Genomic DNA, 17,013 nt, shown 5'->3' with positions numbered 1-17,013 from the left:
ACCCATTTGCATCCCACTGCCTTCTTTCCTTTTGGTAAATCCACCAAGTCCCAAGTGTGATTCTCATCTAGTGCATGTATCTCCTCAAGCATTGCATTATACCATCCAGTGTGACTCAAGGCTTCCTTAACTGTCTTAGGAACAACGATAGAGTCTAGAGAAACAATCAAAGATCTAGACATAGAGGATAAATGACCATAGGAAACAAAATTAGCAATGGAGTATGGAGATTTGCAACTACGTGTACCTTTGCGAATAGCAATAGGGAGATCAAGATCTTCTGGAAGATCAGACGTATGAGGATCTGATGACAAAGGGACTGGTGCAGAACATGTATCAATGGCCTCTCGCCTCCTCGAGTAAACTTGTACAACCGGAGGTCTTACTACCGTAGATGGTGCAGGAGCTGATGGTACAGTATCCGATTGATCCTCAATAGATGATCTGAGAGATGGAGGGACAATATTTGATTCTTCTGTCAAAACACGGGTGACCTCATAGACTAACCACTCATCTTCCTCCCCTTGACTTGTAGAAATAGGAGGTGCATAAAAGAAAGGTGTAGTCTCTGAAAATACCACATCAGTTGATACCAAATATTTGCCAAGTTCAGCAGAATAACATCGATACCCCTTCTGAAGACGAGAATAACCCAAAAAAACGCACTTCAATGCCTTTGGATCCAACTTAGTGACAGATGGTCGAACATCTCGAACATAACAAGTGCTTCCAAACACCTTAGGTTCTACTGGAAATAGTGACTTGTTTGGAAACAGAACACTGTAAGGCACATTACCAGCAAGAACAGTGGATGGCATACGATTAATCAGAAAACAAGCCGTAGAGACTGCATCTGCCCAAAACTGTTTAGGAACCTTCATTTGGAACAAAAGTGCTCGAGTTGTCTCAAGTAGATGCCTATTCTTCCTCTCAGCAACTCCATTTTGAGAGGGTGTATCAACACATGAAGACTGGTGGAGAATACCGTGTTGTCTCATGTATGATTGAAATGATTCTGACATATATTCTTTAGCATTGTCACTCCTTAGAATACGTACCGAAGCATTGAATTGTGTTTTGACTTCAGCATAGAAGGCACAAAAGTGAGTAAACACTTCTGAGCGACTCTTCATGAAATAAATCCAAGTCATACGAGAAAAATCATCCACAAAAGTAATAAAATACTTATGCCCAGTTTTGGAAATGACAGGGCATGGTCCCCAAACATCAGAATGAACCAACTCAAAAGCTGACTCAGCCCGCTTATTAACCCTTGGACTTAATGAGCTGCGATGATGTTTTGCAAATCGACATGACTCACATTCTAATGAAGAAATATTTTGGAATTGCGGACAAAGCTTCTTTAGCAAAGGTAGAGATGGATGTCCCAATCGACAATGTGCTTCAAATGGAGACACAACACTAGAGCAGGCAACAAACTGAGGCCCCCATTCATCCAAAATATAGAGATCGTCAGATACATGTCCTTTACCAATAACCTGATTCGTCTTAAGATCACGAAACAAACAATGATCCGGAAAGAACGAAATATAACAATTAAGGTCTCTGGTAACTTTGCTAACAGAAATCAAATTGAAGGCCAACTTTGGTAGACTTAATACTGATGACAAGGTAATAGTGGAGGTTGGTTTAACAGTCCCATATCCATCACTGTTACAAGTTGATCCATCAGCTACAGTAACCGGAGAGGGAGCTTTGTGTGACTGAAAACTAGTAAAAATGTTAGAATTACCGGTCATGTGATTTGAGGCACCTGAATCAATCACCCATTTATTTGAAGAGGTGATTAGACATGTTTTATCTGATTTAGTAAAGGCATTAACTGAGGTGGATTCCTTCAATAATTTCTGATATCGAGAGAATTCAGCAAACTCCTTTGAGGAAATCAAAATCATTTTATCAAACCTTTGAGTTCCCTGATTACAGTCAGTCATATTCCCAACAAAACGCTCACGGTACCAAAATGAATTGGTGGACAAACCAACAAGTCCCAAACAGACTATAATCCCAAAGAAAAGACAATACAATCACCAAAATAAAATGACTAACCAGATCTGACCGCACCAAGACCAATCTGGCCGAATAATCAGAAACGAAGGGGATGTTGACCGGAAAAAAACAACAACAATGTCTGAGAAGCCAACAGATTTTCTGGACAGCAACCCAAAAATTAGAAGGATGGACAGGTCGTCTTCTTTGATACTGCGTTTGAAAGTTTCGAGTTCCGACTAAATAACCTTATCGAAACAGCTCCAGAATGACTCAAGCTTCAGATTTGAGTTCACAAACAGATCTCCCACAAATATTCTTAGCACCCTTCTTGAATTTCCAGAATTTTGAAGCACCAGCTTCACTCGAGAAAGGCAGACAATCAAGCTTCAGATTTTAGAGTTTCAATCTGAACCCAGATGCCACAAAATGGATTCAGTACACTTAGACAATCAATTTCTCTAACACAGAAATGGTGTCCAGATTCAAAGGTGAAAGATAGAGCTCTCAACTACTTCCCCGAAGCCACAGTAGCTTCCGGCGAAGTCACAGTGACTTCCGGCAAAGCCAAATCCCAGCTTAGACAGTTGCTCTGATACCATGTAACTTATATTATATGGAGAATGACTTGTTCCTTTCTATTCATCAAGACAAGATACTTATACAAATACTATGCTTCTATGAAAGGAAAACTAATCAAAGTAAATCAACTAAGAATCTGCTCCTATAATTAAATTAGCTATATATGGAAGATATAATATTTACACCTATTATATTCTATAACAATCCCCTTTCCTTTTCATTTTGGCAATGGAAGGAAAAGACCAGTTCTGATTCTGAGGGTTATTTTCATCCTATTAGAAGCAATGTCAGGTCTCCAGATTAATTGGGGGAAGAGCCACATTTATCCAGCAAAATGAGGTGAATGACATCCAAGAATTGGCAAACATATCAGGAGTTAGGGTGGGTGAATTACCTACAAATTATATGGGTATGCCTCTGGAGGCCAAAAACAATTCAAAGGGGATATGGAATGGTGTACTAGAAAAGTGTGAGAGAAGGTTGACAAATTGGAAGAGTTACATATCAATGGAGTAGATTAACCTTAATCAACAGTGTGCTTGATGCAATGTCCACTTATATGATGTCTATATTTCCTGCTCCTGTTAATGTGATCAACAAGATTGATACTTTAAGGAGAAACAAGAAGATACGAAGAAGATCCATTTAGTGAAATGGGAAGAATTGATTTACAACAAGAAAGAAGGGGGAGTGGGAGTCAGGAACATGAAAACTCACCATAAGAGTTTGATGTTGAAGTGGCTATGGAGGTAGGCCACAGAAGACAATATGTTATGGAAAGATTTCATCAGTGTAAGATATGGAGCAATGTTATCAAAGGCGCGCTTCAGTCCTGAAGTGAGGCTCAAAACGCGTTGAGCGCTTCGCTTCGCTTAATGTGCGCTTCAGTGTTGTCATCAAGGCTCTAAGACATACTTTTCCTTGTGAATGAGCATTTCCTGAAGAGGCGAAGCTAAACCATTGATATTTCACTTTATCGTATAAACAATCAATTTCTTTGTCCATACATTTGTTATTCATGCTTATTATTAGTCTTGGGACTAAACATATATATATATATATATATATATATTTGTATGTTTCCTCCGTTTGTGCCTTTCTCAATAAAGCCCACACTTTATTTGTGCTTAAAGCCCCAAGGTACCTTAGAGCCTTTTTTGCGCTTTTCACTTTTGAATTTTGATAACACTGATATGGATAAGAAGGCAACTGGACAACAAATCATGTATCTACTCCATATGAATGAAGCATTTGGAGATCTATCAGGAATCTCTGGCTTCTATTTCAGTCAAAACTGGGGTTGAAGGTTAGGAATGGAAGGAAGATCTCATTTTGGATTGAAAACTGGATTGGTCAAGCTCCTCTCAATCAACTATATCCAGGAATTTTCATCTTGTGTCAACAACAATAAACAACAATGACTGATATGTGGTTTGGACAATGATGAAGTCTCAAACTCAGAAGACTTTTGAATGATTGGGAACCGGGAAGAATAGCAGAATTCTACAACACTTTCCCATTTCACTGGTTCTTTGGAGGATAGGCTGGTTTGGCAACCTGACTGTCAGGGGAATTTCTCAGTAAAATATGCTTACAAGGTTCTAAATTCCCACAACAATCAAGTGGATTGCTTACCATGGAAATTGATATGGAAAGTTAACTTCCAAACAATGTGGCCTGTTTTACCTGGTTATTGGCTAAAGAAGCAGTTCTGACTATGCTCTAGATGTTATTTTTTGGGTGATCAAGCAGTGACAATCAGTCATATTTTCTTACAATGCAGATGGGCTGACTAGCTAATGGGAATTTTTTATCAACCTAAGGAAAATTAGGTGAGTTATGCCAGGTAGCATTAGAAAGTATAACAATGCTGGAACAGAGATGGTAATGCAGCTAACAAGGAGGAGAGATGGAAAATTGTCCCAGCATGTATATGGGGGTCTATATGGGCAGAAAGGAATTAGAGATGTTTTGAGGACAAATATTGCAACATTTAGAAGTTCTAGATGAATTGCTTAAGCCTCTTTTATTTTTGTTGTAAACAGGAAATGTTAATACGAAGTGAAGATATTTTTGACATTCTAGACGGTTTGTGACTAGTGTAGTAGTTGGACCCTTTTTGTAATTGGATACTTTTTGAGGTGGACTACACAATTTGTATAGTATACCTGTTGACATCTATATAACTGTTAACTTTATCAAAAAATAATAATTGTAAAAGATTCTCTATGTGCTTACTGACATATATCTGTGAAAGGGTAAATTAGCACCAAAATCAATACTATCTAATTATGCTTCGGGTTAGGATTGAAATGACTTTTGTATTGCTAATTATTTTTCAGAAATTGCCAATTTAGTTGAATTGTGTTTAATTTGTTCTCGAACTCTTTTTTTCTTTTTAAATAACTTCAACTGTCGAAGTCAATGAGCTATCTTTTCTGTTCTGCAGATGTTGATATTCCCAAGTAACTTTTACATTACTCCAATGGTCACCATGATTAACCTTGTAGTTTAGGACATTTTAAATTTTGGATAGAGTTTTGTGTCCCCAAAGTTTCTACAGTTTTATAATAAGTGTATCTGCTTTTTCATTGCTCGCACAATGAAATGTTCATTGTTAGATAGATTCACACACACATACTGTATATAGGTCAATGTTGATATGCATGTATCATTCCGTATACGTTTTAAGGATCTTGGTGGCAAAAGTCTTCAGAAAAAGGCATAATATATAAATGTACCCTTCAACTTGGCTTCAGCTGTCATCTATGCCGTCCAACTTTGGCTGTGCACTAGTGGACACTTAAACTTGTATAAAATTGAACAAATAGACATATTCGTCTTACATGGCAATTTTGTGTCCTACGTGGCATCCTACCTGTATTATGCCATGTAGGACGCGTGTGTCTACTTGTTCAATTTATACAAGTTTAAGTGTTTACTTGTGCACACCCAAAGTTGAAGGGCATAGATGCCAGCTGAAGCTAAGTTAAAGGGCATATTTATGTATTATGACTCAGAAAAATGATTGGTTTTTGCATCGTGTCTTATTGACCTAACATGTAACTTCTGCTTTAAGTATATCCTTCCAATTGTCAAGTTCTGCCATGAAATAAGTCATTTCCTTAATATTTAATTGGATTCCATGTAATTTTCTTTTGTATGACTACTGATAATGGTGATTTGCAGGATGGCTCTTCATCCATGTCGAGAGCACCTATAGCATCCTTAGAAAGTTTTGTTGGCCAAGTGGCTGGAAACGATGCCGTAAATTTTAATCCTTCAAATGACATGTCCTTCCGTTCTGGGGATGGTCAGATGACTTCAAACTTTCAGAAGAAAGAATCTGGAGTAATGACAGTGGGTGCAGGTGATTCTTTTGATAGTCTTAACAAGGATGGTCTCCAAACACAAGACAGTTTTGGACGGTGGATCAACTACTTCATCAGTGATTCTACGGGATCTGCAGATGAGCTGATGACTCCTGAATCGTCAGTAACTATTGATCAATCCTATGTAATGCAGCAGACATTCAACATAACAGAAATATCTCCTTCTTGGGCTCTTTCAAGTGAAGAAACAAAGGTTCTTTTATTTCAAAACCTTGTTACCCTGCTAGCTATAATAGTATCAATTCACAAGAATATTACCTTCTTAATGATAAGAGAGGAGGAGTGTTCCATCCCATATTTTGATTAAAGTTCTGTTTGCATTCATATATGATTTTTTTTTTATCAATCTCATTGTATTAATGAAATATCAGTACGTCATTAGACATGTCCAGGTTTGACATAACATGACATTTAGGTGACAATCAAGACCTATCATATCAAAAAGTAATTAAATAAACAAATAACTTGTTCAGCTTTGCATGCTTTCGCTAATGCTTGCTTTTGTGAATTGAGTGCACTTAAGTTACAGAGAGAAAAATCACTCCTTGAAACTATAGATATAATTCTTGCAGTAGCCAGTTTCTGCGTGGAGGTGGGAGTTCCAAGATGTGCACTTTCTTTTTTATCAACGATCTCAACATTTATTATTTGTCTTAATTATTGCAGATCTTAGTGGTTGGCCATTTTCCAGGAAGACAATCACCACTGGCAAAGTCAAATTTGTTCTGTGTATGTGCAGATGTTTGTTTTACTGCAGAATTTGTGCAGTCTGGGGTATATCGTTGTGTAATTTCACCTCAAGCCCCTGGACTGGTAAATCTATATTTGAGTTTGGACGGTAACACACCGATTAGTCAAGTCATGACCTTTGAATTTCGAGCTCCTTCAGCACATAAATGGACAGCTCCTCTGGAGGACCAGTCTAGTTGGGATGAATTTAAAGTTCAAATGAGACTAGCTCATTTGCTCTTCTCTACATCTAAGAGCCTAAGCATTTTTTCCAGTAAAGTACACCAAAATTCTCTGAAAGATGCAAAGAACTTTGTTCGAAAGTGTGCCTACATTACTAATAATTGGGCATATTTGATCAAATCAATTGAAGGCAGGGAAATCCCTTCCATACATGCAAAAGACTGCTTGTTTGAGCTGTCTTTGCAAACCAAATTTCATGAATGGCTATTGGAAAGAGTTATTGAAGGGTCTAAGACCTCAGAGCGAGATGAGCAAGGTCAAGGAGTTATCCATTTGTGTGCTATCCTAGGTTATACTTGGGCTATATATCCATTTACCTGGTCAGGCTTATCAGTGGATTACCGGGACAAGCATGGTTGGACAGCTCTTCACTGGGCTGCGCACTATGGAAGGTAATCCCTAGTGCAGCTGAGGAATTTTGAGATCATTATTATTTCATTGTTTAAAATAGTGTTTTTAAAAGCCAACACTTTAATGTGAAGTGTGGGGTTACCGCTTCACAAGTGAAGCCATGTGCTCAACAGAAATGTGCACTTCAAACATTGACTCCCAAAGTGATCCAACAGAAAAGCGGCAGTTCTTTCATTCTCAAACTTTGAGGAGTTGGATTAATATTGGCTTTACTATATATTGGCTGTTGAAATTAGTTATTTAACTGCAATTTAATGTTTGACATTGTTTGATTTCCGTAACTTACGCTTTACTATTAAAAAAGCTTGTGATTACTTGCTTTTGCTTCAAATCCGATGGAGGTTGTCACTTTTTTTTGCACTTTCACTTTTAAGAACACTGGTTGAAAAAAATCATGGAGTTTCTTCTGATTTGAGTATATTTTTTACTGCTGTCCACCAAATGTCTGAACCGCGCGACCCCTTTCCTCCTTCCTCCCTCCCCCAACCAGAAAAAGGATTTTTCTTAAAGGAAATGAAGACATAATTAGGACAAATTTATTTTTGAATATTACAATTTTTCCAGCATATTGGTTGCTTATTATTGGGAGTTCTGATTATCAGGGAGAAAATGGTTGCGACCCTTCTATCTGCTGGTGCAAAACCAAATTTGGTCACAGACCCCAATTCAGAGAACCCTGATGGATCCACTGCTGCTGATCTTGCATCTAAAAATGGTTTCGACGGTTTGGGGGCTTATCTTGCGGAGAAGGCTTTAGTTGCACACTTTGAGGCTATGACCTTGGCTGGAAATGTTAGTGGTTCACTGCAGATCACTACTGAACCTATAAACCCTGAAAACTTCACAGAGGAGGAGCTGTATCTAAAAGATACTTTGACAGCTTATCGTACTGCTGCTGATGCTGCTGCACGTATACAGGCTGCATTCAGAGAACAGTCATTCAAACTACAGACCAAAGCTGTTGAGTCTTTAAATCCAGAGACAGAAGCACGTAATATAGTTGCTGCTATGAAGATACAGCATGCTTTCCGCAATTATGAGTCGCGTAAAAAACTGGCTGCTGCTGCCCGAATCCAATATAGGTTCCGAACTTGGAAAATGCGGAAAGACTTTCTTACCATGCGGCGTCATGCGATCAAAATTCAAGTAAGTTGCCCTTTCTCATAAGTTTGGCTGAATAATTAGAGCCATCTCTTCCATCAAAAGATCTGAAAGTATAAACTGTGTCTGGTTGGTCCAAGTTAGTACTGGTGTTCCATTTTCCCTTAATTTTCATGTGATCTGCTCACTGAGATGAGGTGCGCATTATGTTCATGAATTGGCAAAAGAGATTATACCTTGTTGTCTCCACATTAATTTCCTCAAATTTCGAATATTGCTATTAACCTGCAATGGATGCTCTTTTCTTTTCAATATGCTACTTAATGCTATTCTGTTGATACTGCTCGGGGCTATTACTGTAGAGTGTAGACTGGTTTTTTTTTTGGGGGGGAGGGGGGTTGGATAAGGTAAATAATTTAAGTAAGCAGATGGGACAAATTTAAATAGTGGAATCCGACTCTGGTTTATGCAGGCCGTGTTCCGTGGTTTCCAAGAACGGAAGCAGTATCGCAAGATAGTTTGGTCTGTTGGGGTGCTTGAAAAGGCAGTCTTACGATGGCGTTTGAAGAGAAAAGGCTTTCGTGGTCTTCAGGTTCAATCTAGTGAATCAGTGGATATCAAACCTGATGGTGAGGTGGAGGACTTCTTCCGAGCCAGTAGGAAACAAGCTGAAGAGCGTGTTGAAAGGTCTGTTGTACGAGTTCAGGCCATGTTTCGTTCAAAGCGAGCACAAGAAGAATATAGTAGGATGAAGATGGAACATAATAATGCTGCAGTAAGGAAGCTCTTTTTTTCTGTTATCTTTTTTCGATTGATGAACTGGGGAGACAAACTTCAAGATGTTATTCATCACTTGACATTTACCATATTTGCTGTTTTGCAGCTGGAATACAAAAGGCTTCTCAATCCTGATAACCAGATGGGTTAAGAAGATAAGGAACAAGTACTTCCCTGAAATATTTGGAGCTACAGCAGTAACCCAGGCTAGCAACCACCCTCCAAAAAGCATTATGATATTGCCCCTGCCCCCTCCCACAAACGTGATCCCTATAGAACGAAAGAGTTGCCTGGTTGAAGCTACTGAAAAGAATAGGTTATGTGTGCTTATTGTACAAATCAGTTTGTACATTGGTAGAGATGTTGTAAATTGGTAGATTGTGTTATCATCGCAGCTTCGACCCTCCAAATGTTTTAGAAAAGCGTGGGTTGGCACTCAGTACCTGTTGTTGTGGGAGTTTAAGTGTGGTCTCAGCGAGTGTATTGCCTGACTAAGATGTCAAATATTTGCAGTATTGATTTCATGATATGTAATGATTGTATGCTTTGGCTAGACTATTCTATGTTCAAATGGGGCATGGACCATATAATCGAGCCCACGTAAGAATCACAAGCACGTCAATGATAGTCATGATCAATGATTTTGGATTCAATGGCACAATAAGTAGTTGATCTTGGATGCCTTGAATCTTTTAATGACGTCTTTATACACGGGGTAAATATATAAGACTAATATTACTCTTGGTATAAACATTATCAACTATTTACTACGTTTAGCATGAATATTAGATTTAAGGAAAAGTGAATCCCCTATTTTGACTTTTTTCATGGACATTCCCAGTTTCACTCTCATAACCTCAATTTAAAAAATTTCTATCCCTAAAACTATCGCTCCATAGGTTGTGCACATTTGAAATTTCTTTTTCTACCATTGAAGTCTATATTTTAGTTGTTAGTCTCCGTATTTTGTTGCTTGTTTACACAAAAAGTTTATGCAGAACAGTGTCGAAGGCACCAATCACACCAAGGAAGGGGAATGTATGTTTGGTGTATCTCATCGTATATCTGCTGAATGTTTATTTTTTATGTTATGTATCACTATAACATATATTTGTCTTAACTTGTTAGATTTAGTTATTAGCAATTAGATATGTTCGAAAATATAAATAAAAACGAGATAAAGATAGTATTGTGAGTAAAGGAAAACCGCATGGAGCTTTATAGCCATGATGATGAACGTTTGCACAAGATCCCATGTTGTCTGAATATTCTAAGCTCCGATCCCCGAAAATTATAAATATTCCTAGTGTTCTAAAATTGTCCAATGATTGGGAAATCTTTTGCATCGCAAGGTGTAATTTTGAGCATTATTAATATATATAAGTGAACACGGAGAGAAGAAGTTCAGAAGCCCTGGGAGAGAACTTCATCCAAGAAGAAAAACTCTGGTGAAACAAAAAAGGGCAACGAGGAGATCTAATCATTTGATTTTCTGGCGAAATTATGGCAATTTTCCTGTTGGGAAGCCATGGATGAGTGCGGCGGCACACCGGCAGTAGCAATAGAGCACGTACGTGAGAACAGTACAACAATGATGACTACGATTTGTGAGGAGAAGATAGGATGAAAGAGAGAGAGACCTCTTAAATCTCTAGTTTTTTGAAATTGGTTAGAGGTTGTATATGTTTGGTTACAAGACTATTGCTAGTTTTGAAAATATAGTATTGTTTCATAGGATAGGATTATTAGGTCATTTTGGCAAGGTAGTTGAAGGAAATTGAATGAGTAAAAAGTTTACCCTTAAAAAGAGTTGACGACTGACTTTACCCAAGAAATGAAGAACAAGGACTGCCCTTTTTTCGTTATTGTGCTTTCCCTGTACAAACTTTCTATCCAAAAAGAGTACAGATAAAACTAGAAACAAGCTAGTGCAAAGCTGTAGCGTTTATCCAATACAATGTAACCTGACATGCTACTTTCCTGATTGGGAGAAGTTCTCTGTGTTCTTCCCCCCATCACACCCCAACCAACCGATTGGGATCACAAAAGAAGAACTTAGCCAACAAGTTCGTTATGGTTGACTCTCCTACTTGATGTATTGCGACATCCATTTGAAGCCCTCACCATATCCCATCTTGCGCACAATGCTACACATAAACACCTCAATTGGACGGACATTGGTACCAGCAAGGTTGACGTTACCCTTGCCAGTGGTCACACCAGTTAGGCCCAAGTGATAACGCAGCTCATCTTCTGAAGCAGCATATGGTATATCAATCTTGTTTCCCAAAATGAGAAATGGGACATTTGTTAACGACTCATCTGACAGAAGCCCATCCAATTCCTTCTTTGCCTCTGGAAACCTCTCTCTGTCATTTGCATCCACAAGATAAACAACAGCGTCCACCTGCAAATGAGAAAACTTGCTTGTCAAACAGCAAGTAGAGTGTGGGCAACGCAAATTATGGAAGTAGTTACAACAGACTTGCATAGCATTCATGTCAATACTGATTTCCCAAAAAAACATGATGTTAATGATGCACAACATTGAACCTGATTAAAGCCAAAATGTCACAACTTGCATTCCAAAACGATAAGTCTGTCCATAATGATTAATGTGATACACAACTAGAAAGTGTATATAATAACCCGTTTCGGAATGAGTAAACAGCTGTTCTTAACCATATAAGTATTCACCTTGGCATAGTAGTCTCTCCAGACTCTTCTAGCAATCTGGTGTCCTCCTAAATCAAAAGCCTTGAACTTGATATTCCCAATACTCAACTCCTCTGATGTGGGGTACTGTGTAGGTTGATGCTGCACCAATCTCTGCATCAATTTTAACATGAATGTAGTCAGCAAGCAATACAGCACCACCCTTATAAGCAAAATAGTGATACCAATAAAAAATTCAATCAACTGGTTTCAATAACTCAACCTCCTAAGCATACTATCATTTACTATCTCCATCAATAAACACCATGTACTTAAAACACGTTACGCAAAATCAACTCCACATATACATAATAGACTCCATTGGAAGCTAGTTGAGGTCAGCTATATCAATTTTTTGTATTCATTCCGTTCCAGTGCAAGTAATTAGATTGTTCTTTTTATGACCGTGGTGTCCGGGCCCAGCTTTATTAGAATCCAGATAATTAATATTAATTATTCAACAAATTTGATTGGTTGATACAAGTTGATTTTTTGTTATGGTAAATTGATGAAACAATAGCCAGGCCAATGGCTGCTTCAGCGGCTGCAACAGCTATAACAAAAATTATATTATCCGCATTCAATATAAGTTCAAGCCTCAACTAATTCCAATTTCCACGGGATAACTCTTTCCATCAAGACGCACAGATGAGAAGAATCACCTAGTGCATGTAAAAAGGTTGTCATTTAAAACAAAGTTTTCTTAAAGTAGAGAGTTTCACCATCTATTAAGATCCATTTGATTCTAACGCTAGTAATCATTGTCTGTTTAGGCATAATTCAGGTTCTATAAAATTTCAAAAAAATCATTAGCTTAGTCTCTAATCAGGATCTTGAGAAACACGTACCTGATGTCACAACTAAGCTTAGTAATTAGTATCACCTATATGGTCATGTACTTGTAATTCGTTCTTCATTGAATTTAGACTTAAAAAAAGGAAGGAGAGAAACGAAACGAACCTCATCTTTCAACATATGAAGCAAGGTGGTTTTGCCAGCATTATCAAGCCCTAAAAACAAGATCTTCGCATCCTTCTGCCACAACCCTAGTGATGCCAACACTCCATAGAACCAATCCACCAGAAACATGATTTCTTCCTTATAATTGATCAAACACCACACACTAACGCCGCTGGAAATTCACCGGAAAAAGAAGATTGAAACAACAGAAAAAGCGTTCAAATTTTCAATCTCTCTAATGAAATGGGTTTTCATCAGTGGTGAAATGAGGGGAAACTATTTATACTGGCGGATGAAGTTAACTGGTTAATGGCGGAACCAGTTGCGTATGAAGATAAGTGTTGGAGAGTGTGTCTACGATGGTGACTTGAATTAGCCGGTCACGTCTTGTTGCTGACCTGGAGAGACATTATTGGGTGTTGCGCGTCATCAGAAGAGGTGCTACCCATCACTATTGGGACCTCCACGTCATCACAAGTGTGGTAGCCAATTTGTTTTTTCTTTCTTACTTTTGACCCGTGCTGCCCCATATTAATTCATAAGTTTATTATTTTAAAACAGTATTGATTAAATAATTTTATTTTATTATTTAAAATAAATTATATATAGTTGTATGGTAATAAATTATCTCATTAAGTATAAAATAAATATTTGATAAATATTAGGGAAAAAAGGACGAATTTACCCCCAAACTTTGATAAATGGTACGTCTATGCCCTCCGTTATACTTTGGGTCCATCTCAGCCCCTGCCGTCCAATTATCGGTACACACATGCCCCTCTCACTAACGCCCCCCTCATCCTGTACACGTGTTTTAATCCTAATCAACTATCCGTTTGACCATTATTTTTAACCCATAAACTAACAACCCGCCCCATAAACCCATACCCACCCAATTCCCTCTAAAATATCCTAAATCAATTAAAAGATCCAAATCTTTCGGGTCTCTCGTTCCTCTCACAATAGAGTTGAAAAATGAGAATTGAGTAGTACTTTTATAGTACTGGTGAGAAATCTCACGGCGGTGATGATGTTGATGCTGATGCTGTTGATGATGAGAAGTACTTTGATAGTACTGATGAGAATCCTTCTCAACCGGAGGAAGAAGCTGAAGCAACATCGTGGATCCTTCCGACGCCGAAAGAAGGGAATGATCAGATTTATTACTTGTTTAATGATATGGATTCGTATTTAGATATAGATCTAATGTCATGTGAGCAAAAACCGCATATTCTTCATCATCAACAGCATCAACACGGCCATTACAGCTCCGACAGAGTTGTGCCGGTGCAGAACAACAACGAAACAAGTACTCATTTACCAGGTCCAGTCGTTGATGGATTCCCTACCTACGAAATCGATTTCGTTGGATCTAAACCTTACATGTACAATTTCACCTCTCAATCCATTAGCCAAAGTGTATGCATCTGTATCTTCTCTCGTCTATTTCCTTCTTCCTCTTCCTTCACGTGAATCGATCTCATTTTGCTTTTGTTTAACTAACAGGTTTCATCATCATTTCTTGACGTCGGAGTTGTACCAGACCACAGTGCAATGACGGATGTATCAAACACTTTTGTGATGAACTCATCAGCCGGTGCTGGTGCCGACGCCGACGCCGATGCCGACGCCGTGCCGAATGCAGTTTCTGGTTTAGACAGAGAAGCAAGGGTAATGAGGTATAGAGAGAAGAGGAAGAATAGAAAGTTCGAGAAGACGATTCGATATTCTTCTAGAGAAGCTTATGCTGAGACTCGACCCAGAATCAAAGGGAGATTCGCTAAACGTACTGAAATTAAAATCGATTCACTCATCGCCGCCGATGCATCATAGGGCGTTGTTCCATCGTTTTAGTTTTTATATCTATTTATTATCCCTTAGTTTTAAAAAATAAATTGAATTTTATTTTTCTTTTTTCTTCTTCATGTTGTTGTTAGTGAGGAGGATCGTAACTATGTGTTTATATATCTAATTTTGTTTCCCATTTTGTGTAATTCAGTAGCTGTTTTTGTTGTAAGTTTAGCTCAAAACACTATTAAAAAAAATAGAAATTTGTAATGGATAAATTTTGTATTAAAATTGTATTTAATTTTGTTTAACAATGCATTATAGATAGGAACAGAGACCCGGAAGATTTGGGTCTTTTAATTGACTTAGGATATTTTAGAGGGAATCGGGTGGGTATGGGTTTATGGGGCGGGTTGTTAGTTTATGGGTTAAAAACAATGGTCAAATGAGTAGTTGATTAGGCTTAAGACACGTGTAAAGGATGAGGGGACCGTTAGTGAGAGGGGCATGTGTGTACCGATAATTGGACGGCAGGGGCTGAGATGGACCCAAAGTATAACAGAGGGCATAGACGTACCATTTATCAAAGTTCGGGGGTAAATTCGTCCTTTTTTCCTAAATATTATTGTTGTTCATAAAATTTTAAATGGGATTTGATTAAATGATATTAATTTTTTCACTATTTAAAACTATATAGTTTTAAATTGTGTTTGATTATACATCCTTATAAAAAAAAATCTTAATAATATTCATATTTGAATGTACTATATTTTTAAATATGAGAAAAGTACAAAAGATAGACCAAAATTGAATGTAAATACTCGAAATTGCTCCATTCCAAAGTAATTTCAGAAAATATCCCTTTGCTTCAAAATATATATATTTGAGATATATCTTGACAAGAAAAATAACTTTTAATTCTTTTTTTACGACATAACATTAATCGCAATGTCATATTTTAAAGAGAAAAGGATAAAAGATATTTCTCAACTTTGATTTATTATTAGTTGATTTTATCTTTACCGTTAAAATCAAGTTGTTCTTACCTTACCATTAATAAACTTGTCATCTATACCCCTCTATGGACGAAATTCTCAAATCAATAAAAAATAACCTAAATTCTTTTACACGATTCATTTTCATTTTAAACACATGCCCCGGTCCCTCTAAGAACTTAACTCAATAAAATATTTAACTCATTTTCCTTATCCATTCTCAAAAAACACTTTAAAAAACTTTCAAATCAGGAATCCACTGATATTTCTTTCAATTGTTTCCACCGTCCCCTACAGTAGTTCTTCAAATATCTTCTCCTTCCCTTCGATAGTTTTTCTAATGTCACAAAATAGTTATTCATCTTAAAGAAAATGTGTTTATGGTTTGGTGGTCAGAAGTTTGAGTTCAGGTACTAAATCTAATTCGGAAAGAAGATTTTCCAGATGCTCTCATACGGATGTAAATATGGTTTTTGAACTGGTTTGTTTCTATTATTTAATTTATTTTGTTCTTAATTATTGTTATTATTGTATTTTTGACTGTTATGACAATTTTCTTCATGTGGATATTAAGAATGAGAGGATCAAGATTTTTCCGAAATAGTTTACCTATGTAATTTAGAGTTGTAATTGAAAGATGTAAAGATTGAAACAAATAATTTTAAGATTAAAATGGAGAATTTGAGAATTGCAATGAAAAAATTGAAAATTGAAAGAGGTCATTTGTTAAAAAAATTCTAATCCTAGATGCAACTAATGATTTCGAAGTGGACAAACTTGGGATATTTGAAGAGAAATACTGTAAGTTAAAATACAAATTCATGATTTCATTTTTTTGTTGGATTTGTAGCTACCTTGATGACAAAGTGAAATCAGTTGTTAAGTGTTTAGTGTCTTTTGTGATGTAGTGAGGCTCTTGGAATATCCATCTTGTGTGAGGTGCTTAGTTGTTGAAGTATGACTCTTATCCTTCTTTTTGGTCTTGCAATAAATGTATTACGCATTCATGTATTGATGTGAAACTATTTAATATTTATGAGTAATGTTTAGTTGTAAATAATATACTGAATATGAAATCTCTATTGAATGTACCAATCAATCACATATTAATATGAAGCAATGTATAGTTGTTAAAGTAATGTGTAGTTGTTGAAGTAATGTTAATATTTGTACTAATCACTCATGATCATTTTTTACACACTAATAGAACCTGAACAAAATTGCAAGATCAAATATGGAAACGAAACTGATTGTAAACATTATATATATATATATGTATATATATATATATATATATATATATATATATA

General features: G+C 36.9%; 2 protein-coding genes and 1 pseudogene across 2 annotated transcripts in view; 2 read left to right on the top strand and 1 right to left on the bottom strand.

Annotated features, from left to right (window-relative positions):
* Window positions 1-9,839, top strand: part of LOC102603199 (calmodulin-binding transcription activator 5-like) — a 25,614-nt gene extending 15,775 nt beyond the window's left edge. The window contains exons 9-13 of the mRNA XM_006355330.2: window positions 5,782-6,177; window positions 6,651-7,348; window positions 7,970-8,513; window positions 8,941-9,243; window positions 9,352-9,839. Coding sequence (XP_006355392.1) covers window positions 5,782-6,177; window positions 6,651-7,348; window positions 7,970-8,513; window positions 8,941-9,243; window positions 9,352-9,396 — 1,986 coding nt within the window. The 3' untranslated portion in view covers window positions 9,397-9,839. The remainder of the gene's footprint in view (window positions 1-5,781; window positions 6,178-6,650; window positions 7,349-7,969; window positions 8,514-8,940; window positions 9,244-9,351) is intronic.
* A 1,241-nt stretch (window positions 9,840-11,080) lies between these two features.
* On the bottom strand, window positions 11,081-13,156 carry SAR2 (GTP-binding protein SAR2). Its single transcript, NM_001288147.1, is given in 3 exon segments — window positions 11,081-11,652; window positions 11,943-12,074; window positions 12,921-13,156. Coding segments are annotated over 3 exon segments (582 nt in total). The 5' UTR covers window positions 13,050-13,156; the 3' UTR covers window positions 11,081-11,331.
* Window positions 13,157-13,229: 73 nt separating this feature from the next.
* Window positions 13,230-14,774, top strand: LOC102579658 (zinc finger protein CONSTANS-LIKE 4-like; annotated as a pseudogene).
* Window positions 14,775-17,013: the final 2,239 nt, after the last annotated feature.

This window comes from Solanum tuberosum, unplaced genomic scaffold (assembly GCF_000226075.1).
Source record: "Solanum tuberosum cultivar DM 1-3 516 R44 unplaced genomic scaffold, SolTub_3.0 scf00200, whole genome shotgun sequence".
Lineage (NCBI taxonomy): Eukaryota > Viridiplantae > Streptophyta > Magnoliopsida > Solanales > Solanaceae > Solanum > Solanum tuberosum.
This window is presented reverse-complemented; position numbering and strand designations above follow the sequence as displayed.